The sequence below is a fragment of the Cupressus sempervirens genome, chromosome 5, assembly GCF_028749045.1.
Source record: "Cupressus sempervirens isolate cs-2001-9-10 chromosome 5, ASM2874904v1, whole genome shotgun sequence".
NCBI classification, from domain to species: domain Eukaryota; kingdom Viridiplantae; phylum Streptophyta; class Pinopsida; order Cupressales; family Cupressaceae; genus Cupressus; species Cupressus sempervirens.
In genome coordinates this window covers 240,875,773-240,901,342 of record NC_143122.1, presented here as the reverse complement: position 1 = coordinate 240,901,342, position 25,570 = coordinate 240,875,773, and the positions used below count along the sequence as shown (strand labels likewise).

Below are 25,570 nucleotides of genomic sequence, written 5' to 3'. Positions count from 1 at the left end.
AAGTATGTGTGTGATCTTAATAGTGCAAGCAACGAAAAGTAAAAATAAATATCCATCAGTGCTAGTCACTAGGTGATGATCAAGATCTCCTTGAGAATCCTTTACCACAAAGCAGATAGAATTTTACTAATTTCAAAGAACACCAAGCAGTTCAATCATTATGGTGACACTATAAAGAGAGACTGTTCGGAAGCCACGACATGCCTGACATGATGTGCACAATTTATTAAGAACCTGATGTTCAACATAGAGTGTAAAGATGTGTACAAGATATCTGATTGATGGTTATTCCAGAATACATTGTAGAGTTGTGTATATCCTTATTCCATACAAATCATGATATCTTTAAGCCACATCATTACTCTAACAAAAACATAAATAATATTTTGGAAAAGATGTGACTATTCAACTAATGTAATAACCCTCAACCGGTTATGGAGTTGTCTAACTCCAGTTTTCCTAACTATTCAATTGTTTGACATTTCGTCAAACACTTTGCCAACGAACTTTGATATTACTGTGATACAGCAAATTATAAATTACCAACTACAATACTGACTACTGAAAGAGAGCAACTAATCTGCAAATTTATTATTCTCATTACAATTTACATAAGCAAATGAACCTGGAAGTAATCAAACAGCAACATTGGTCACTAAGCAAATCACAGCCTTCGTGTAATCCAAATGCAGCTCCAAATAATTAATGCATACCCTGCATAATCCAAATGCAGCCCAGGAAGGATAGCCACAAGCCTGAATTTATGAAACGCAGCCCTAAACTTATAGCCGCAGCCCCTCAAAAACACCTGCACTTGCCTATAGGCTTATGGTAAATGGATGCAGATCATATAAGGGTGGTCTCCAGGCACATACAACCCTCCACGCTGCCTCTAATGATGCACAACAGCCCAATTGTGAACACTATCACCTTCCAACTATTAAATGCAGGTAGAATATAATCACAGCAACATTGTTAAATTCCACCAAGGCCACAAACTCCAACTTCTCATAAACAATATGCCACAGTAGAGAATTGAATACTCACCATTAACTTCTTCCAACCACAGTGAACACAGCTACAGGAAGACAATAATTATTCTCAAAATTAATAACCCTTATACTTCAGCAAGGGCACATAAATCAGAACTTCAGAATATGTCACCAAGATAAAAAAAAGCAAATAAATATTCAATCAGATGCCTTTTCCATCAAATGGCCTCATATTTATAATCTCCAAATGGCACAATTTCCCAAATGAACTTCACTTAAAAAGCTTCCTCCAAACAACATTAAAATATAAAATAAGTGTAATTATAATATAATTTATTAATTGCTTTTGGCTCCAAAAATGACCTTTTCCACCATAACATAGTATCTTGACACACACAGCCATTATTTCTTGTGTCCACAATTTAAAAAATTTCATCCCAATTCCAACGAGCTTTGATACAAAGGTGAACAACATTAAACACCAACAAAATAGCAACCTCAACATATTTAGATGAATAATAACAATAATTCACCCGTCTTGCTAAAATAACTAAAAAAAATCAGAATTGAAATCTGACAGTACCCAAGTGATCTCGATGAAGAAAGACGATGAATGAACCTAATGGAGTGACTTACTATAAATAGACGCTCCCTCCAAGATTCTTAGAGCCCAAAATTTTAGCCCGAAATGAAAAATGAGAGCATCCCTCAACTCCTCTAACTCAACTGAGCTCTAAATAAAAGTTCTTTGTTTTTATTCAAGGCAAAGAGATAAATTACAATTCAGATTTTTCCTTTGTGATCAATAAAGCAATTATTGGATTATTTCTGACAATGCTCATGTATTAAATTTGTCAAAGCATTCTTTTATGATAATCAGAGATAGTGTGAAAATATGTGTTTCCTCATCTCTGTCTAATTGGGCTTCCCACCAAAGAAGCTAGAATCCTTTTGGACTAGCATTGAGTTGCCTAGGTGATTTGTCTTCTGCATTTAAAGCACAAGAATCACTAATGATATTTTAAAGTATATTGTCTCATAAAGTTGTACACAGTAATCTTCATTGTGAACTCTATTGCCTGAACAAACAAGGCATTGGTCTTTGAATCATTGAAATACAATTATTGGATTTATAGTTGAAGTGAGAAATTCTTTTGTGTATTTCCTTCTTGCAAGCATCAATATAAACGTTCAATTATATCAAAACATTTATATAATTTCAACCTGAATAGGTTTTAAAGATTTTGCTGAAGTTTAAATTCACTATATAAAACTGTTGAACCAAGTGATAAGGGTTTAAGGAAGGTTTACCTGCCTAGGTTTAGTAAAGCCTGAAGTGCAGGGGCGTTGGGATTATTCTTGTTCCTTGGCCAAAACTAATTGAGTAATCCTATTGGAGAAACTAGCAAAACTCCTGGATTTCCAATATGTGCTTTTGGGAACCAACACGCTGGTCACTACTAACCGTGCACTAGGGTAGCCAAACAACCATGAGTTCTCCTTTTTTTATTTATTTTTAATTATGATAGATTTTTCCCTAGGCAACACCTCATTCCACTAGCCTAGGCGCCCTTCCTCCCACCTTCACCTTTTGTGGTAGGGCTTCAACTTCAACCTGCTTACTATATCTGGGGCATCTTGTCCCTCAAGTGTCCATAACTTGATCGCCCCAATTTCTCCAACCTCTCAAACCTTGTAGGGACTAAGACACTAAACTTTGAATTTCCCTAATTTGATTTCATTTCAAGCATTATACTTCAAAACCAATTGCCCTCAAGTGAACCACATCGACCTTAAAATGTTTGACATGCCATAACTTCCTCCTCTATTGAGCTACCTCTGTCACCCACTGCACCATCATCTAATGCTCATCCAGCTTATTTAAGGCATATAACCTTTTCCTGAGGTTTTCCATATCACCTAGCCTATTCTCAATTACTATCTGTAGGCTCAACACCTTAAATTTTGTAGGTACAATAGCTACTTGGCCTCACATTAATTGAAATGGTGTTTGGTTGCTGGCTACTTTGCATGTGTGTGGTAGGCCCATAGTACAGATGGTAAGTTCTCTTCTCAATCTTCCTTCTCCACCCCACATGATTTGTAGATTACGCACACCAATATTTTGTTTGTGGCTTAGGCCTAGCCATTCACTCGCACATAATAGGGACTTGACAAGGAATGAAAAATTTTGAATTCTATGGTGAGCAACTGGATGACATGATTTACAAAGTGGCCCTCTCGGTCACTTGTTGATTGTATTGGAATACTGTATCTTGTTAAAATTTGTTCATAAATGAACTTGGTTGTACCTAATGCAAAGTTGCCAAGCAAGGCTCACGCCTCCCACCACTTGGTGAGGAATTCCATTGTGACTACAATGTATCGGCATCATATAGCTCTACTAGCCTTTAGTGGCCCAACGAAGTCTAATCCCCATCACTCAAATAGCTCTTGTGCATGTAAGGGATTCACATAAAGTCCTTTAATGGTTTCTTGGCCCTTAGACACATGCCACAACCCATAACCCATTCCCTAGCATTGTTGTATAGTGTAGGCCACCAAAAACCTACAAGCAACACCTTCCTCATTGTCATGTCTAGTTCCATGTGTACATCGATTGAGCCTTCATGTGCCTCCGAAAGGGTGTTGGGGACTTCTTCCACCACGACACACCTTCATAACACCCAATCGATCCCATCTTGTATAGTAGCCCATTAATCAATCGAAACATCCTAGTCTTAAGGACCAATTTCCTTCTTTTACAAGGTGACATATCCCTTGGGGATTGGGATGTAGACCTTTATTACCAATACTTGTGTACCACATTGGCAATCCTACAATACAAAACAAGTATGCGTCCAAGAAGTCATTGTTCACTCCCTCTGGTGGTTCTCTGGACTTGATAATGGAGAGCTGGTCGGCAACTACTTGGCTCTTCCCCAACCATACAATGATGGTAACATAAACTCCTGCAACAACAACTATCTTCTCACTCTCCCCTAGATGATGGGTTTTTTGACTAGGTACATTAATGCCTCGTGGTCCACATAGAAGGTGAATGGCGTCACCAACAAATAGTGTGGAAATTTTGAAGGGCATACACCATTCCAAGAGCCTCCTTTTTTGTTGTGTTGTAGTTCTTCTTTGCCTTAGACAGAAGCCTATTCGCAAAGTACTCTGGGTAGTCCAACACATGAGCTCACACCTGCGCCAATGTGGCTCCAATTGCAAAGTTGAATGCATCCACGTGTACATAAAACTCCTTGTCCCAATTCGGTTATGCTAGCATTGGCACACCTACCAGCCTCGCCTTTAATCTTGAAAAGTTTCCTCCTGTGTCATCCCCTAGGTGTGTAGCTCTCTCTTCCATGTCACTTATCAAATAGGTTCAATACTTGGGCGAAAAAAATTATAAATCTCATGTTATGCCCAAGGAACGACTTTACCCTTGCAATGTCCATCGAAGCTTTCATCTCTACAATCACCTGTACTTTTTCCAAGTCTATCTTTAGTCTTGCCTTACACACAATATGCCCTAGTAACTTCCCCTATGGCACCATGAACCTGCATTACTTGGGGTTGAGTGGCAATCTCGCTTTTCTACATCTCTACATGCACTCTCAAAGAGCTATCAAGTGTATGTCTTGTGAACTATAGACGAAGCAATCATCCAAAAATGCTTTGAAATTTCCAATAGACATTTTATCAAATATGTGTAGGATTATCCTCTGGAATGACGCTAGCGCATTATAGAGTCCAAAGGGCATCCCATTATATGTGTAGACATTGTACTCCACCAAGAACATTGTCTTCAATTTATCCTCCTCAAGGATGGATATCTAACTGTAACTTGAAAATCCATCCATAACTAAATAGATTTCATGTCCTACCACCTCTTTGAAGGTCTTTGATGGTGACCACATTGAGGCCTTTGAAACCTACCTATATGCGTATTTAGTTCACCTCCTTCAACAATATAACTATGGGAGACCCATTCACTTGTTTGCACTCTAAAAATGATACTTGTATCCAACATGTATTCTATCTCTTCATTGACTTGTGTGGCATAATTCTTGTTCATCTAGTACGGTCTCTTTCAAACCAGTATGGCTTCAGGTACCAAAGGGATACAGTGCACATATAAATCCAACGATACTCCCTTGAGATCTTTATATGTCCAAGCAAACACATCTTTTACACTCCATAAAGATTTTGATCATAGCAGCTTTTAAGACTGGATCACAATCATCCCACACTAGGTTGTTTCTTGGATTTGCCTCATCAAAAAGGTTTGTTATTTGTAATAAGGGCTCTTCGTATTGAATTGGCTTCTCCATGTCAAACTGGTGTGCAAGTGTCTCATTTACTCAGGCCTCTCCTTCAGTATACTCTGTGTGCTAGTGGAAACAAGTCCTTCTCCAACCCTTACTCTACCTGGAGTATGTCAAAATGTTACAATTCATAATCTTCCATTTGGCAATGGAAGAGTCCAATCAATGAATCTAGATCATCCTCTTAGTAGCCCTCTAGTTCCAAGTACCTTCCTCATTGGGTTTCATCCACTGCATCCCGTCATCTCTCCCATTCGTACCTCCTTTAGATGAGGATGCCAAATCCCCGCTTACCATCTACATTTTGAGATCAATCGTGTACTTTCTCCTTCCTTTCTCCATCGATAGGGTGTTTCTTTTCCAATTTTGGTTCACCTTTGCTGCAACCAACCACCCTCTGTCGAGGATTGCATTGTAGCCCTTCTTCTTGAGTGGGATTACCACAAAGTCCAACACAAACAACTGAGTGCCAATCATTACACTTTGCACCATCAACCTCCAAATCAGCTTGATGTCATGTTGGTCCACACCCACCAAGTGAAAAGTTGGTGGTCACAGTGTCCTCGAGTAGTGCAATGGCCATAATGTCCTCGAGTAGCACGTTGATGTAAAACACTTTGTCTACAATGGTGTCTACTAGGATGGTATTGAGGATGCCCATCTCCACCATCCCAGAGTGTCTACCATTGTTGACCGCCAACATCGAACCTATTGAAGGGCTAACATAATCCTCTGTATGATCTGCATAGTGCATCCTACAGTTTGGGACTGACACTGTGTTTAGAAAGTGTCATGTATAATTGTGATATTGTTTCCAAGAGATCTTTGAGTTTCAATGGCCCTTCCATCTACATCATTTTTCATTAAATGTTTTGTTCAACCTACGTTCATAGTAAGGTGCTCACCATTTCATGTGTTTCCCTCCTTTTGGCCATTAATTCTTTCTCAATGTCCACCTTGGCATCCCATACTCTCTACTTCTTCATACGTGGGTCTAGGTATGTGGCCTTCTTTGCTTGCACACAAGTGATTGCAAACACCACTTCCTTTGTGCTTGCCTTCTCAATGTTCAACAAATTAACACTCGGCTTTGCACAACTGGTGTCCTCATGGTCCCCTAGTCCACAACATCTGCACAAGAGTTATCGTGTTTCTTACCTCAAATACTCATAGGAAGAATGTCCCCATTGATTGCATGTGCACCATTGGATCATTTGTCATCCTTTTGCATCATACTGGATGTGACTCTGGCTATTAATTTTATTGTTATAATTATTATTCCTTCCTCCATGCCAATTGTTCCGATAGCCGCAAGATGATGTCGTGGAGTTATTCAGTTGAGGTTTGGCCATAATTGTAGATGTGGACGGCTCTTCTGCGAATATCACTTGTTAACCTCAACTTTTTATGTTATATGGGCATTCCTTTGTGGAATGTCCCATAATCTAGCAAATATCATAGGAGTTGTTCGAGTATGTGCCCTTGGCATGGCCCTCCTTGCGCTCGGTCTTCACAAATCATCGTCCCCATTTCTACTCATACTACCCTTCACTGATTTGAATGCTCACATCATTCTCAGCATATCCTTTTGAAGGGCTTGAACACTCTTGTTGGTATCCTCATCATTGCTTTGTTCGGAGGAATTGTCATCCTCAAATGGCACATGCTTCTTTTTTTTTGGCAATTTTGTTCTCGCTCTCCAAGTTCATTTCCTTGTTGTGCCTCTGCATACAAGCACAAGGGAACAATCTCAATCATCTGTTTCAAGGAGGGTTTTGACTCTTCAATGAGCCATCGTTTCTTCATACCATTAGCTAGTTGGCTATCCATCTTTCCCAACAATTCCTTTAATCACTGACCATATGCTATGACAATCTCATCTTTGACCTACTGCATATTGTATATTTATGCCATGATCTCATTGTCATCTCGTAGCAGTTGGAATTTGTTTTGGAATTCCTTTTTCAAGTCTATGCACGTGGTGACTTTAGTTTGTCAACATCAGAGTACCAATTTATGGCAACTTCATGAAACAAGGCTAGAAGAAATAGTGTGGCCTATTCACCCTAGCTTGTCACCCCATTCACGAACCCAATGGTTTTACGATGTCGCATGGGGTCTTCCTTCCTATCACCTATAAATTTTGGCAACTTTTGTTTTTGAGACATCATGATAGTTTTGATTACCATTGGTGTTGTGTGTGTTACTAATCTAAACGTGTTAGAGTCGGATGAGTTGCTCTGTCTACTGTGCCCATGTCTCTTTGATACTTGTGATTGCACCAGTATCCCTTGTACTATTGTCCTTGACCTCTTCTCCTCTTCCATGGGCCGCACTTGCCTTCTCCCTCGATGTGAGTGTGAGGTTTCCCAATAAGTTTCTAGTTTCTTCTAGTAGTTTGTTGTGGTTTACTTCTGTGTCATTTCCTTTATCGTTGTCAATACAATACCCTCCTTTCATACCATACCCTACGTCTCCAACTTGTTCACTCGTTGTGGCACCTACTTGGTTCCTTTTGGAAAAACCTTCCCTCCAGCTATCCCTCGGCAAGTCTTCTCAGTCTTCTTCGACACTCCACTTATTCCTCTAGTCTTTGGGCCCTCTCAATGGCCTCAACCTCGTCTACATGCTCCTTCTGACTTTTGTCTTTATTCAAAAGATTTGGCATTAATTACTCGTCAGTGAAGGGTTTCCTTGTCTTCTTTTTCTCTTGTCTCCCTCTCATGTAAAACAATCGAAAGATTATTATATCTATTGAATAATCAATGAATGAAACACAACGAGCTTACAAGCTCATATATACAAAATGTATATACAGAAAATAGAAACTAACAAAAAAATAGAAACTATCTACACATGATAGATAGAGCATTTTGTGATATTGCTATCAGGATTTAACTGTGTAATTTTGAGTCAAACTCATTGACCCATGTTTCATGATTAGTGATTCAACATGAATCCATCTCTCATGAGAATAAATGGAACACTTAGCACTCATTGGATCTAGGTGATGCTCACAGGGGTGAAGCACCGGGACTTCCCGGGAGGTCACCCATCCCAGTACTACTCCAGCCTGAGCGCGCTTAACTACGGGGGGGCTTTCTAATGAATGGTTCACAAGGCACAACACTTGGTGAAGGTTTTGCAAATGGGGTTGCAAGCTTTGGGTTTTACCATGGAGGAAACTCCGTAGTTAAGCGCGCTCAGGCTGGAGTAGTACTGGGATGGGTGACCTCCCGAGAAGTCCCAGTGCTTCACCCCTGTGAGCATCACCTAGATCCAATGAGTGCTAAGTGTTCCATTTATTCTCATGAGAGATGGATTCATGTTGAATCACTAATCATGAAACATGGGTCAATGAGTTTGACTCAAAATTACACAGTTAAATCCTGATAGCAATATCACAAATTGACTTGCTGTGGAAATTATCTCCTACTTATCAGATAGAGCATTATTAGAAATATTCTAATACCCTCCCATAATGCTTAATCTATCAATAACACTAATAGCCTCCCTAAATTTTACAAATTTATCAAAGCTAGGAGACTTGGTGAAGATATCAGCAGACTGCTCTAAGGTGGGAACATACAACACCTGAATAGATTTGTCTTCAACCGACGAATGTAATGACAATGTGTTTCAAGATGTTTGGTTCGTTCATGGAAGACTAGATTCTTTGCCAGTTTGAGTACTAACTGATTATCACAGAATATAGGAGTCGGTCCTAACTAAGGAACATGCATATCTGCAAGCATCCGCTGAAGCCGAACTGCCTCACAAGTTGCCTTAACTGCTCCCCGATACTCTGCTTCAGTCGAAGACAGGGCCACCACCTATTGCTTCTTACTAGTCCATGTCACAGCAACAGAGCCTAAATTAAACACATATCAGGCGATAGACTTACAATCGTCAACAGAGCCAGCCCAATCTGAATCTGTGTAGCCACATAGTGTAGAATCAGACTTCTGAGTGTATAGAAGACCATAATCAAGAGTACCACTCACATAGCGCAGGACACGCTTTGCATCGGTCCAATGATCAGTCTTCAATGCTGTCATAAAGTGGGAGACATAGCTTATAGTAAAACTAATGTCAGGTCTGGTGGCAATAAGAAAAATAAGACTACCCACAAGTTGTCTAAACAAGGATTCATCTACAACAGGTGAATCAGACTGAGCAGATAATTTGAGCCCGGGTTCCATAGGAGTGAGAGCAGGTTTGCAATCCTGCATTCTGAACTTGTCCAAAAGACTTCTAGCATACTTGGACTGAGAAAGAAGATATTGTGTTCAGTCTGCCAAACCTCAATTCCAAGAAAATAGTGCAAGAGTCCTAAATCTGTCATATCAAAAGTGCTACACAAATCTTGTTTGATTTCCGTGATCAAATGTGTTGAACTTCTAGTGATGATCAAATCATCGACATAAACAACGATAAACAAGACATCATCACCTACATGTTTGATATATAGGTTTGAATCCGATGGACTCTACTAAAAACCATGGTCGGTTAAACATTTATCAATTTTCATGTACCAAGCCCGAGGAGTTTGTTTCAAACCATAGAGAGCTTTGACAAGTTTACAGACTTTGTGTTCCTGACCAGCAACCTTAAATCCAAAAGGTTGCATCATGTAGACCTCTTCCTGTAAGTTACCATTCAAAAAAGCACTCTTAACATCCATCTGATGAACTTTCCAACCGAACTAAGCTACTAGAGCAAGAACAAGCCATATGATACTCATTTTAGCTGTAGGAGAAAAAGTCTCCTCAGAGTCAATACCTTCCCTTTGTGAGAACCCTCGAGCAACAAGACGAGCCTTATACTTGTCTAAGGTGCCATCAACTTTATATTTGACCTTGTATATCCATCTGCAGCTATCGGGCTTCTTCCCTACAAGAAGATCAAAAAGAACCCAAGTTTGATTTTTTTGAATGCTCTAAAGTTCAACTTCCATAGCCTGTTCCCATTTAGGAATACCTTTAGCCTTGGAATAAGTCTGGGGCTCATAAACACTATGAATGTTAGCCATAAGAGCAAAGTTAACTGTTTGTTTGCACTTATTTTGAGAAACTCTACCTTCGATGAGCTCATCATCCCTTAGATCACTAATAGTTTTAACCCACCATTTGGGTCGAAGAGTAGAAGAGCTGACCTCTGGAGGAGCTGGAAGAGTTTCAGGAGCAACAACGGGAGGAGGATCATTCTCAGGAGTCTCAATAGGATCAACATTAGTTGTCCCAGGGCAGGCATTATCTATATCATTATGCCCATCAGAAGGTGCTAAAGGAAGGGGAACACTGTGAGGTTGTTCCTCAGAACATTGCTCAAAAGAGGACAGAAATGGTCCTCGAGTTTCATCAAAAACAACATCATGACTAAAGATAAGATGATCAGTGTCAATATCTATCAATTTGTAGGCCTTATGGTTGTCACTATAACCTGTCATCATGAGTCTTTGAGTCTTGGAATCTAATTCGGAACATTTAGCATCAGGAGTCCAGACATAGGCAAGAGAGCCAAAAATCTTCAAGTGGTTGATCTTGGGCTTACAACCAAACCACATTTCTTTGGAAGTTTTGTTCTTGATAGCCTGAGTAGGGGAACGATTTAGAAGGTAGACAGCAATAAATACTACTTCTACCCAATACTTATTAGTAACACTCCTGTGTTGTAACATAGAACGAGCCTTCTCAACAATCGTACGATTGCAACGCTCAACAACACTGTTTTACTGAGGAGTGTAAGGTGTGGTGGATTGGCGCTTGATGCCATGTTCAACACAAAAACCGGAGAATGCATGAGAACAAAATTCCCCCCATTATCTATTCTAAGCAAAATGATACTACAACGAAACTCGTTTTCAACCAACTTAAAATTCTGAAATGTACTAAGTGCATCTGATTTTTGTTTAAGAAAGTACACCCACATTTTTCTACTGAAATCATCAACAATAAGCAAAAAATATTTGCAACCAATAACTGAAGATGTATTCATAGGATCACAAATATCAGCATGAAGTAATTGAAGTACCTGAGAGGCACGCCAAGAATCTCCATCTTTGAAGGAACTCCAATGTTGTTTGCCAGCTTGACAGGGGTCACATACTCCAAGATGTTGCGGCTGAATCGAAGGTAGTCCAAAAACAAGTTCCTCCCGAGATAGCTGAGAGAGATACTGGATGTTGAGATGTCCATATCTCTGATGCCACAAAGTGCTGAGAGATAAATCACGAGCTGCCATAGCTATTTCAGGAGAATCACCAGTGTCAGTAAGCCAATATAGGCCATGATCCTCTAGAGTAGTAGCAATAGTAAGACGAGTCTCTCGATCAGTAGCAGAGCATTTGTGGGCACTGAACACCACATCCAACTGAGGAGAATTTCTCATGATCTGACTCACAAAGAGAAGATTGAGTGCCATACCAAGAACATAGCTGACATTGAGAAAGATGAGTTGACACCCACCAAATTGTATTTGAACATTTCCTCTACCAATAAGTTTGAACTCCTCTCCTTCGCCAAACACAACTGAATCGTTGTATGGATAGAAATTCGTAAACCAGTCACGTCGATGAGAGAAATGGCGTGAAGCACCAGAGTCAATATACCAAGCAGAGGATCGGGTTGAATCGGAAGGACTTTTAGCCATAAAAGCATAGAACACAGACTCCTTTGTCTCAGAATGTTCAACAACATTGGCCAGCTGATTGGACCCTCCCAACTTCTTCTGTTCGGAACTGAGTCGCTAACGACAATCTTTCTTCATTTGGCCATACTTACGGCAATAATGACATAAACACTCTTCTGCTGAAAACTGCTTGAGGATTGATGAGAACTACCCTGTGGAGATGATAGAGATGGCTGAAACTTAGTTGCAAAGGCTTGTTCTAACGAGGGTGAGGAAGCACGACTACCAAACTGCTACTTCCAATGATCTTGTTGGAGGAGTTTGGTGCACGACTCTAGGAATTTCAAATCAACATTATTGAGGTAATGTTAAGAGTCTATGAAATGCTCATAAGATGTTGGCAAGCTTTTTAGGGTAATAACTACCATATCTTTTTCCTCCATTGTCCGACCAATGGCTTCAAGCTGATCATGAACGTCCTTAATCTTCGTGAGATGTTCTTGTAAGGACATACGCTCATCCATCATAATAGAAAACAATTGGTTCTTCAGAAAGAATTCTCGCCTCTTGTAGGATGTTTCATGCAACTCCTTTAAATATTTCCAGATGTCTACAGCCAACTTGCCAGAGGGAATCTGAGGTAGCTAATCATCTGTGACAGAGAGCTTGAGAAGCATAGCAGCTTTGTGATTCCGATCATCAAACCTATCCTGATTTGTGGTAACAGAGGTCCCACAAGGCGTGCTAGTGGGGGCAGGACGAGTATCTATGCCTAGAACAAGTGCATCCAAACAATGATACTCGAAGATGGTTAACATGCGTTGCTTCCAGTGGTTGTAATTGCTGCCATTAAACTGTTGATCGTTTTCCAGCATCAGGTTGGTCAAGGATGCCATTTGCATGAAGTTCGAGGCAATGTTGAGGCTGACCCAGCAAAAATGACAAGTACCTAGAGAGTAGACAAAAAACCCAGAAGGAATCTACTATCGTTTTCTGTATTCGCTAGCTTGAAAATTGAGGCACGAAAGACGAGAACCAAGAAAAAACGGATGACAACCCAATTGAGCTCTCAAAAAACCCACCAACAATCTGGAAACAAAACAATTTTCCGGACCCAAAAAGTAGGGTTTCAGGCAAAACCCTAGCCGTCGGCTTTGAAGGTCAATTTTTGCAAAAAAATGGAGGTTTTACAGTCGACTAGTGTTGGAAGGAGGTCATAGTAGGATGGAGGGAAAAAAATGCAAAGAAATGTTGAACAGCAATGCCTAGATTGCATGCGAATGAGCAAAAAGAAATGAACAAGAACCTGCAGACATCGGCCCTCTGAAAACGTGAAGATGCAGTCTAAAACCGCAGGGTTTTGCTACGGATTTGCAAGACAATTTGAACCAATCTAAAAATGCCTTGAACCAACAGAGAAAATCACAATACGATTTGAGGAGAAAAAGAATCGCAGAGGTAAAATCGACCTTCAACAAACAAACCCACAACTTACAGACGAATCCGGTGCCAAATAAACTTGCAATTTTCCAACAACACAAAAACGTGAGTTGCAGATGAAATACGATTTCCCTCGATTCACAGAGAAGAAAACTAGTTGAATTTCAAAAAAATTGAGGAAATAATTTCGAATGAAATTATAAATTTTTCAAAAAAATTCACGTATTGGCTCTGATACCATAAAATAATCAAAAGATTATTATATGTATTGAATAATCAATGAATGAAATACAACGAGCTTACAAGCTCATATATACAAAACGTATATACAGAAAATAGAAACTAACAAAAAAATAGAAACTATCTACACACGATAGATAGAGCATTACTAGAAATATTCTAATATCATGTCTCCCTTTGCTTGTTGTCTTCAAAACTTCGAAGAATCTATTCTCAATTGATTTCCTCTCAGAAGTTTTGCAGGGCCAAAAATGTTTGTGCCAATAGACGTGGGAGCCTGCTCATCAGTCGATCAATTGTAAAGCTTACTTTGAGAGAATGCCACAATATACTCTGGAGGGCTTGTTTCTATGCAACTTCTCTTCACACATGAAATTCTACTGATACTTGGAACACTGAGATGAAATCAAATGGCAATGTCCTTTTTACCTCAAAGAACTCTTGAAATGTGTCATCTTCATTGTGGCTATTACTTTTGTTTATGGGCTGTCCTACTATGCATCCTTCGTCATATACAACTTTGTCACTCCCAGATCCTTTATAGGCAACAACGCCAAATGCTTACCACTTCAGGTAACAAGTTTAACACATACCAAATAGATAGTAACATAAGGTAATGTAATATAACACAACTATCAAATAAATCGCCAAGCTTTCTTTATTAATCTTGAAAATGCTTACGGCCATATATGTATCAGACTCACAATGCCGACACAACTTCATTCACAATAATGATGCTGATTAAATACAAGTACATAGCATATATATTGCTAAAGGGGTACGACTATCAATCACCGTGACCAATCAAACCACCTATCCCTTCAGACACGCTAACAATTGTTAACTAGTTTTACCAGCAAAATGTGTTTGCACATGTGTGGGTACGTGTGCGTGCATGTTACACAAAAAGACATTGGCAAGATTCAATGGGTTTTAGAGTTAATTGAAAAGGCCAGGAAAATTGTTAATATGAGCTTCTCTTGTTATTTCATATTTCTTCAGTAGTTAAAAGGCCTTCATCTTCCATTATAATTATTGTCAATGATGCAAGTTGCAATGGCAACTTGGCAATTTGTTGACTTTATCCAGCCCATTTGTGAGATAATCAGGCTGTAGATTCAAACAAATCATGTTTGGTAAAGATTTATTAAAAAGAATGATTTTACATGTAAAGAAAGAATGAGAAAAATAATTTGAAAATAGAACAAATATGTTAATCCCCTCATTATAAGTTTATCTTTTTCCAGAGTAAAAAATGTGATGTATTTCTTATTCAGAGTTAATTTTATATGGAAATGAATTTATAAGTGTTATTCTCGAGATTTAACAATTATAAAATATAAAGATGTGATGTCCCCATTTTAACATATAATTGAAATAATAAATAAGAATTATATATAAAGTAATATTAATAATTATATTAAAATAATAATATTTCATAGGTAATATTATATTATAATCATATAATAATATCATATTATATATATCACATTATAATAGCAATATGAAAGTATGAAATGAATGAAATGATAATTTGATATAATTATAAATAAATAATGATATTATGATGATTAGGATATATTTTAGTATAGAAATACTATATTAATAAAGTATTATATTATAATAATATATAGTTGATATATTATTAAAATAATATATGTTATAATTATATTATAAATATAATATTATTATAATAATATAATAAATGAAAAGGCGTGACTCCTAGAATTGAAAACTATATACATAGAGAATTTTATCATTGAGGGATCTATGATAAGTAGGGAGAAATATAAAGGGAAATAAAAAGGAATCATCTGCAATCTGGGAGAAAAAGGAGAAAATATATACACAAAAAGGTTATAAACCCTAATGTTCTAATGGGGTACATTACAAGTGGTATCAGACCCTGGTCCTGCTAGCTTGAAGGAAAAGAAAGATAAGATTGAACCGATAGAACTAAAAATAATGAGGATAAGAGAATGAAAAGGTAAATCTTCTACAGAATTGTAAAATGGAAGGTGACCATTGAGAGAAAAAAATAAAAGTAAGAAGGAAACTACTACAATTTGATCATTTGAATTTGTTCTCCGGACTATTAATATAGATCCAGCCTGTGATACTCCATAGTTCATGCACTTCTAGCTGAGGCATATGCGAATCTGGAAGAAAATGATGAATAGATAGTGACACAAACCATTAATCAATCTACGAGCATCATTCTACGAATACTGGACCACCGTAGAAGCTCAAGGGCAATCTCACATATATTTGATTGAATTTGATTGGGGAATCGACAGCACAGATCTTATTCAGATATAGTATTATTTTTTTGTATTAAAATTGAATAACATTATACATACTGGGCAAACCTTGTGATAAAAGGTATTGGAGTAATGGTATAATCATGAAACAAGAAGAAGCATTCATACCAATTAGCATGTCCCTACCAAAACAAATCAAAAATATTGCAAAAAGAATCAATATCAAAATCTCTGAATTTATTTGAAATAAAGCAAAATTTGACATGCATTTGAAAGTGATGTGCCATTTGCAAGGCGACAGCGTTCTTACCTAGTTAACATGAATTTGGGGACCGCCATTGAAATTCCGAAATCAACTATGTCAGATAGGAAATCATCAAACTCATATGATATAAAATTATCGAACTCATGTGAATTATTAAGGAAATTAATCATAGTCCAGAGTGGCTACAGCATTAGTAAGATGTAGAATTTGAATGTTTGCATTCTGAAATGATTTCTCTGTCTTGAGGAATCAAGGAATATCCAATTATGAGATTTTGAGGAAAACCTCAGCTATTAAAGTTACTATTATTACAGTACTTTGGTAAGAGTTTGTTGGCCGAAACTGAAGTATCCAGATTGAAATATTTTGTATCTCACTACAAAAACCATACAGCCTTCAGACAGGACACGTTATTTTATCATTTTTGAAGCAATATTACTCTAAAATTTGCAGGCCAGAGTTTGGTTTGAGGCAATATTCATTAAGGGCTTCAATATTTAAAATAGATTAACAGACCTGACTGGAGACAATATTAAAAAAAAATGTTAATTCTTTCCATGAGAAGCAATGAGTTGTAATGTTGGTGCTATGACTTTGTTAATTTAAGTATCCACGACAGAACTAATGTTGACAAAATAAATTTTTGGCATTGCATAAAGTCGTGAAAATCATCAACAAACAATATGGAATATTATGAATTTGATACAAAATAATAATAAAAAACTAAAAATGTCCTGAAACGGGACATTACAAGTGTACTCCTTCCCACATTCATATATAACTGATGATATAAGGAAAATAAATGTTGAAGTTGTCTGCAAAGATCCAATTCAAGTGATAATGTTCGGACAGAACAAATAAGCTATTGATTAAGGCGTTCCACTATTGCGGGACTCGGTAACAAGAGGTTGCTTCTCAATAATTATTGAATGAAGGAAAATCGATAAGAAATGAAGTTTTAAAAGACCAAGTCAATACCACCTCAGCTGGTCCATGCACCATATTGGTATGAAGGATCCCACCTTTAATTAGATGAAAGAAGCATATTCAAGATAATAATATTAGAGGAAAGATGCAGGGAAATATGCCCAAAGTCCAGCCTATTTCAATTTTCAATGCACTCCATGTGATAATCACATCAACATTGGAAGATTATTTCATACTCCTAAATCACCACTTCAACACATAAAGGTAACGAGGTAAGTTATATATTTTCTTAGTATATTTTATTAAGAAATAATTATTGAGTGTCTTTCTTATTATTAACACATTTGTTATTGTCATGAATATTGAATGGTCTAATACCCACTATCAATGATTCTAATAGTTACAATGAAATGAAAATTGATTTTATAAAGTCTAAAATATAAATCTAAGGTAAAAATGAGTAATGTCTCAAAAGGGGACATTACAAGTAATTACGTATTAACCAAAGAATGTTGTTAAGTAAAACTAATTAAGTTATTTAAGATCAACATCTTCCAAGATAAGATAAGGCCGGGGGTGGAATGGGTTGGGTGACACCACTCTGAGGTATTAGGTAAGGCACTACGGTGAGATGAGCATTGGGCTGCATCATCCAAGGGTACTAGGTAAAGCCTAAAGTGGAGCGAATACATTGGGGTACATCATACAAAGGCACTATCTTGGAGATGATGATCGGAGAGAGACAACAATAATGAGGGAGACTGGTGAGGCCCATGATTGGGTAACAGGGCACCCTATTATGGTTTCTCCTCCCGTACATAGGAATTGATGAGTTAATATTATAATGAACTATACTTTTGATTGATAAGTCACTAAATTGAGACTATAAACACATTGTCAGGAGATTGATTTATATATAATGTGTACTAATGATTTTTTAGTTGCAGGTTCACAATCAAGGAATCAAGGAAATGCATAATGTGTGTATTGTGTGTTTGCATTGTGTATGCTTTGTGTCTTCATCTGTCTGCATCGTGTCTTCATCTATTTGCATAATGTATACTTTGTGTCTTCATCTGTCTACATTGTGCATACTTCATGTCTTCATTTGTTTGCATCATATATGCTTCGTACTTTTATGCATTCATGTGTTTGCTTTGTGTTTTTATTCATTAAGATGTATACCTCATAAATCTTTTAGGCATTTGTATGAAAATATGTTTTGTGCTTATGAAGGAGCTTGTGTATGAATGATTTTGCTTGAGGACAAGCAAATTCGAGAGGGGAGGACTGTGATGTCTCCGTTTTGACATATAATTTAAATAATAAATAAGTATTATATATAAAGTAATATTAATAATAATATTTCATAGTAATATTATATTATAATCATATAATAATATCATATTATATATATCGCATTATAATAGCAATATGAAAGTATGAAATGATAATCTGATATAATTATAAATAAATAATGATATTATGATGATTAAGATATATTTTAACATAGAAATACTATAATAATAATGTATTATAATATAATAATATATAGTTGATATATTATTAAAATAATATATGTTATAATTATATTATAATTATAATATTATTATAATAATATAATAAATGAAAAGACGTGACTCCTAGAATTGAAAACTATATATACATAGAGAATTTTATCATTGAGGGATATATGATAAGTAGGGAGAAATATAAAGGGATAGAATTGAAAACTCTATATACATAGAGAATTTTATCATTGAGGGATACATGATAAGTAGGGAGAAATATAAAGGGAAATAAAAAGGAATCATTCGCAATCTAGGAGAAAAAGGAGAAAATATATACACAGTAAGGTTATAAACCCTAATGTCCTAATTGGGGACATTACACAAGAATCCATGAGGATGTGTCGCATGCCCCAAGACCTAGCATCCCTATCCCATATGTTTTGGGCTACGTTACAAGGTTCAGTGAATTCCATGAATGAAATTTGAAATCCTACAAATTTTAGAAACTCGGGAAAAATTGTTTTTATTTGCCTTAAATTCGTACAGAAATTTGGGTTAGGTTTTTTTTTTACTCAAAATATCTTTTGAGAACATGTTTTCAACTATATTTTTCGGATTAAAAAGGTATCGCAAGCTTTTGTGTCCTGTCGGATGACTTTTGCAACTCCTTTTTGCTACAGTTTGATGCAGCTCGGCAGGAAAAGATGGCCATGTCTTCATGTATTCAAGCGTTAATCGGGACTCTCAATAACTATGTATATGCCAAAACATATGTACAAACATTCCCAAAAATAAAAAATACATTTGTCTTCCAATGGTTGAATAACGCACAGAGTAGAGAGTCATGTTCACTACAACACATTGTTGACCTGTTGGTGCAATTATGACTCCAACCGTTGCAAATTGGTCGCCCCTCAACTCAATCTACTATTCTTAAATTAGAATTTTTTATAAATTTTGATTTTTAGGGTTTTGAATCCTTTTGTTCGTTGCTTTATTAAAAAAAAAAATGCATTTTTGTTCTATGTTTATAATAGAGTTTACATAATAATTTATTTATCTTTAATTAATGTTCAATATAAGCATTTCATTGTTAAATTTTAATATTTTGTTATATTTAGTCTATACATTAGTTAGTAGTATATAAAAATTAACAAAAAATTGAATTTAAATTAAGAATTTATCTTGTTAATTTAAGAATATTTTTAAATTTGTTAAATTTATTTTAAACAGAATATAATTTAGTAGTTTTATTTTATTCAAAATTATGTTTAATTCTAAATGTACTTTTAATAAATATTTGTGATTGTGATTTCTAATGATTGTGGCTTTTATTTATTTACTTGTATACATGTCATCTTTGTATAATGATTTCTAATCTATTTAGCTATGTTAAATTATTTGATACTTTAGTAGATATATTACTTTATTTTAAAATAAATAAATTATACAAAAGGCGAATTTAATGTCGATTTTTTTCGAACTTTTTACCTTGTCAAACTTGTCTGAATTTTATTGTTCCCAAATTAGAAATCGAATGTGAACCTTGTGCCTTAGATTTTGGGGATGAGGGGATGCTGAGGGGATATCACTAATACACTCTCAAACTACAAAATGCCAAGAAACGTCCCCTACTTCTGAAACGGCTAGTGGACATCTAGGGGGACAGCTAGCCACCCTCAAACAATAGATGTTTCCTGATATAAAAAAATTAAAAAAATAAAGGTTTTTCAATAATTTAAATTGATCCTATACCTTTGCATGAGAATCAAAACAATATATGCAGATTTTAACTCACAAGAATCAAACATATGAGAATCAAAACAGATATTCAAAATTCAATTGAATATAGTTAGTGAAATACACAACTAAAAGTTACATTTGTTTAATTTTACGAGTCATGCCAAGTCCGAGTCTCAATACTATGATTGAAAACTTTCATTCTTGAGTTTTAAACTTAAAAAAGATGCACTATTTTATTTCATTTATGAATGCACTTTGTTTTCTTTGAAAATATTAACTATTTGCCACTGACCATAGTGGCTACCATTGGATATTGATAGCCAAAAGGAAACGTAGTTTCGTAGACTGTTGTATTTGATGTCTAAGAGTTCTAGATGCATGTTTGAAACTTTCGTATATTTAATTTTAATAAACCATGGATTTTTTATGTCTATGACTATTGGTAAAATGCTTAATTGAGATTTATGATGCTATTATATTACTGCTCTCCTGAATTATTTATTATATTGATATTGTTGTTAATAGTTATTGGCATGTCTCTCTTTTTCACTCTCTCTATAATATATTAATATATTTGAAAAATTCATATATAAATACATGACTTCGTATACTGCTGTTGCCTAAAAATGACTCTTTAAAAAACTTGGAAACATGTCTCTCTGTCCCCCGTCCTTGTCCCCAAAAAACTGTGGAACATAGTAAAATATATCTGTAATTTAATACAAATGCGCCAAAACGCATGATTGTCAATATTAACTAGCTCAATACTTAAGCAATTAAGATCACCATCTTTACAGAATTTATTTTAGAATAGTTCCAATGTATTTATATTTAATTTTGAATATATTTTCAGACTGATAAGTTCAATACTTATCTGAAATAGAGCACTTGGAAAGTTCACTCTCACCTATAAATATTTCAATGGTTTTGGCTCTTGTAACTGTGCCACAATCTAGGAGACAATTTTTATTCAAAACATAGCATGCTCCAAAGCAATCACTCAACATGCAACAGATCAATAGCTCGACAAGCCCTCGCAATTCAATCTTGGATATACTTTGAACTCTGAGGTGGACACACAGTGTGCCCTCTCTCATAACTATGGCACTCTCTAGAAGGGGGTGTGTTTTATTCAAAACACAGCATGCTCCAGAGCAGTCACCCAACATGCAACAAATCAATAGCTCAATGAGCCCTGGCAATACAATCCTAAGGATACTTTGCACTCCACGTTGGACACACAGTGTGCCCCAATGCCCATAGCACACTAAACCACCTTCTTCCTTGATTGTTCATCATGCCATTTCCAAGTCACATTACTGTTTTTACTTTTATATAAACCTTACGAAGTGATTTCTAAACCATTACACCCTTTCACAAAGGTTATCTTTAATTATAATAAAGTGTTATCTTTAATTATAATAAAGTTAATACAATCATTCCACACTTTTAAAAGTCTTTTCAAAAATAATCTTTATTAATCTCTATTTTTCTCTCTTAAATGCTAATGTGTCATTTCATTACTTTCTTTTCACTTTGAAAAAAGTTCCATAACATATATAATCATGATGATATTTTGCACCAAGTGCGGAATTCATCATAAGCTACTTTCATATATTAACACTGATAGTATATGAATATTGATTTTTTCCCAAATCCATGGAGTTTCAACCATCTTTAATAAGTCAATGTTTTTCTTCTTTGGCGACTGAGACTAATGGAATGAATAGACTCCATAAGTTTGTATGTCTTCATAAAAACTTATTCTGACTGAAATATCTCATATCTAACTTGAAAGCGTAGAACGAAACATAAACGCTCATATAAAGACTCTCTGTCCACACTTCATGAATGTTTAACAATTTTTAATTACAACTCATTGCCATTTCTAACTCTTCTCAAGTCAGAGACAGATTATGCAGATTTTCACAAATAGAATTGATTATATTTAAGAAGCAAAGAATATATATTTCCATTAACAGAAAAAAGAGAGATGAAGTTCACACTTCTTTTGCAAACAGTCTGCTATATTTCAAAAACTGGCTTTGTTCAGCAAATCATATGACTTTTACCTGCATCTGCAATATGGTCTGTTTCTCTCTTATTGTGCAAAAATTTCCCAAGAGCATGAAATAGAGAAAGACTTCCATCACGTCCCATGCTTGTAAATTCTAGGCAGCCTAGAGATGGATATGAATGTACAACTTTTTTCTGTGACTCTCTTCTACATTTTGATTCAGGCAGTTCCAAACATGCAATGCCTCCAGGATCCCAAGATCCAGAGGCCTGGCCAAGGCAGAGGTACTGCAATGAATTAATTGCATGCCGAATATCACCTCCACTACTCTCAGATATGTTTCTTAGCCAATCTGGAGGTGGAGAGAGATATTCAGTTTTCCATATTTTTGTGAGTGTCTTTATGATTGCTTTAGCCGTAAGTGGATTGAAAGCAATCTGCATCAAATTCTAAATTAGCTGACTCCTCAATTATCAACAACTGCTGCAAATTGAAATAACCATTAATACCTAAGTTAGAAAACATTTATTACCTTTGTAGCTCCCCCTTGCTCAAGTGCCAACTCCAATTCTAGAATCATTCTGTCAGGACCTTCTCTGTCACCAGCTTCAGAGAAATCAGTAACTAACACAATGATTGGGAATTGGGCAGACTGTGCAAGAATTCGAAGGCATCGGCAGAGTTGCTGACAGGCCTCCCTACTAGTTGGAACTGGCAAATCATCTATCAGAATTAACATAGCCTTCTGAAATCTGCCAGCACCTTTTGATGAGCCCATATACACCGGAAACTTTTGAATAGCTCTTACAAATGCTTCAAACTCGTCAAGCTTTGAAATATATGATGTTCCTAGGAAAAAATCAGCACTACTTCAGGAACCCAACAAAAAACATTGTAAGAACAAGTACAAACTATTCAAATGATTGTGTTCGAGCATTAACTTTTACATTGTAGAAAGAGACTAGAAATTTGAGAAAAAACAACATAATCTTTGTGTTAAATTCCTAGGCTCGTCTTGTAAAACAAATAGCTGTCTAATATTCTTACCAGAATTTATGATGTTAAATTCCTAGGCTCTTCTTGTGAAAAAAAAAAAGCTGTACAATATTCTTATCAGAATTTATTCATACCAGAATTTACATGATGTATATATTCTTTCCACAGTGTAGGGGCTGGTGTCTCCCATTCATGCATTTCAATCCTTAAAAGATCCCTAAGCACATGAACAGTTGCCTGCATTAAATTCAAGAGTGGAATTTCAGCAAAAACAGTTCAGGATTCTCAAAGTCTTGTAGATTTCACATTAGATATCATACAATGTTATACAGTTGATAACAGTCATTTTCTGCTTATTTTAATGATGTCATAATACCATATTAGTAATGTCTAGCATGCAACTCACACAATGTCGGTTACAACCACCAAAGTAATTTCCCCACACAAATATAAGTCTATAAGCATCCACACATTAGAGTCTCTGGTTATTCTTACATTTAGTTCAGAGAAGAAGTAAAGAATAATAGACTTACAAATCTGGAGGAGCAATAAAACTAATGCAAAGGATGCAAAAAATCCAGACGAATGGAAAGGCAGGGAGACTACCATACCTAGACAAAAAAAACCCGAGAGTCCACAGTAGATTAAAAAAAGGATTGTTGGACTTGGCATGGGGCATGGGGCTGCAAAAGTCAACGCACCATAGCAGGTATTTTTTATGTTACTTAAATGTCACTAAAATTTAAAATAATGTTTTGACTATTATGTTATGATTGTTCTATTCATCAAAGCGCAAATTCAAGTCAGTGTTCCTTATTAAAAAAATTATCAGAAAAAACAAAAATAAATAAATTCTAACTGAAAATTGTCAGAAAGTTCTACAAAGAATATTTCAGAAGAACATCATTGTTTTCAGCCATAAAAGGTGCTGATTTTATCCTAAAAGAGCAGGTTTTGTATCATATTTAAGGACAGCAAGTTTTCACTATAAAATCAGGAAACAAATGTATCTTTCTAATCAAAGTGCAGTACCATTCCCAAATGACAAAATCTTCTTCCAAACTGGTGTCGCAATATCCTCAGGCCAAGGTACCAATATGAGACACGTCAGTGTCCAAGAAATAGAATTGGAAGAAAACATTCAAAAAGGGAATAATGTAGCAAGAAAACTTTGGACAGTGACCTCCTTAAGGAAGTCTCCTTTCCAATGTTAATATTGAGGAAGTTGTCATCGATTGTGTCAACCACTACACCCTTATGACAAAGGAGATAGGCCCATTGAGTGCACAAATTCTTTGCAAGCTGAGGGTAGCAGCATATTTTTGCATATATTCAGTTTTATTTAATATATATCATATAGTCTAGGGAAAAATTATGAAAGTAATTAAATTCTGTTAATTTGTTTGTTTCGTGTAAATTCTCAATTTAACCCTGGTGTCATGTATTTAGGATCTATTATGTATATGATGAACACCCCATCAATGTCAGCATATGAATATTTGAATATTCCCTATTAATTTATCCCCTAAAATGGCCTCCAAAAAGTTCATCCTTGAAACACTTCTCTCTATCCCGTACCACTCCCATCCCTAAAACTTTTAGATAAGATAAGATAAAGATAAAGATAAGTTTTATTAATGTCCAACCGGTGACCACAAACAGGTCAAGGGAGCAGGAGAAAACAACAGCAGGAATTCAAACAAAGAAATCCTACTTAACTAGGATTTTTTTTTAACATTTATGGGAAGAAAACTAGTGGAGCTTAACTACAATTAGTTGGTCCTTAAAATCTCTCTTTCAAAAAATGTATTTTTTCTAGGTTCTCTCTAGGCATCCCAAGATTTGTCCACAAGACTACATGTACATCTTGGGTACATTTCAGATGTACCACAAGAACCCTAGACCTACCCAACAAGAATTGAGTGTGAGAATCATGTCCCCACAAATGAGTAGACTTCGTAACATACGTTTTCCTGAGTCACAATTTTTCAGAGTATGCTGAGCTATCACTGAGTAAATATAGTTCAAAGTCCATAATGAATTGTTATCCCAAATTTAATCACTTAGAACCTAATCGAGAACTACTACCTAATGGAAGGTGGCAAGAAAAAGGGTGTAAGTTGTAATATCCAAGACTTCTTGGCTCTTGCCATGAAAATTTGGATGCACCTGCAACTCCTAATGGCTGTACCAAAAAATTTCAGGCTTGTATCC

The 25,570-nt window shown here is 36.0% G+C and overlaps 1 protein-coding gene across 6 annotated transcripts in view; it reads right to left on the bottom strand.

The window, feature by feature from the left end:
• Positions 1-25,570, bottom strand: part of ATRAD17 (RADIATION SENSITIVE 17) — a 135,145-nt gene that overhangs the window by 30,782 nt on the left and 78,793 nt on the right. For all 6 annotated transcript variants that reach the window (XM_089829454.1, XM_089829452.1, XM_089829456.1 and 3 more), the window contains 3 exons: positions 23,491-23,593; positions 22,893-23,209; positions 22,416-22,797 (listed from right to left, as the gene is read on the bottom strand). In XM_089829454.1, coding sequence (XP_089685580.1) covers positions 22,416-22,797; positions 22,893-23,209; positions 23,491-23,593 — 802 coding nt within the window. The remainder of the gene's footprint in view (positions 1-22,415; positions 22,798-22,892; positions 23,210-23,490; positions 23,594-25,570) is intronic.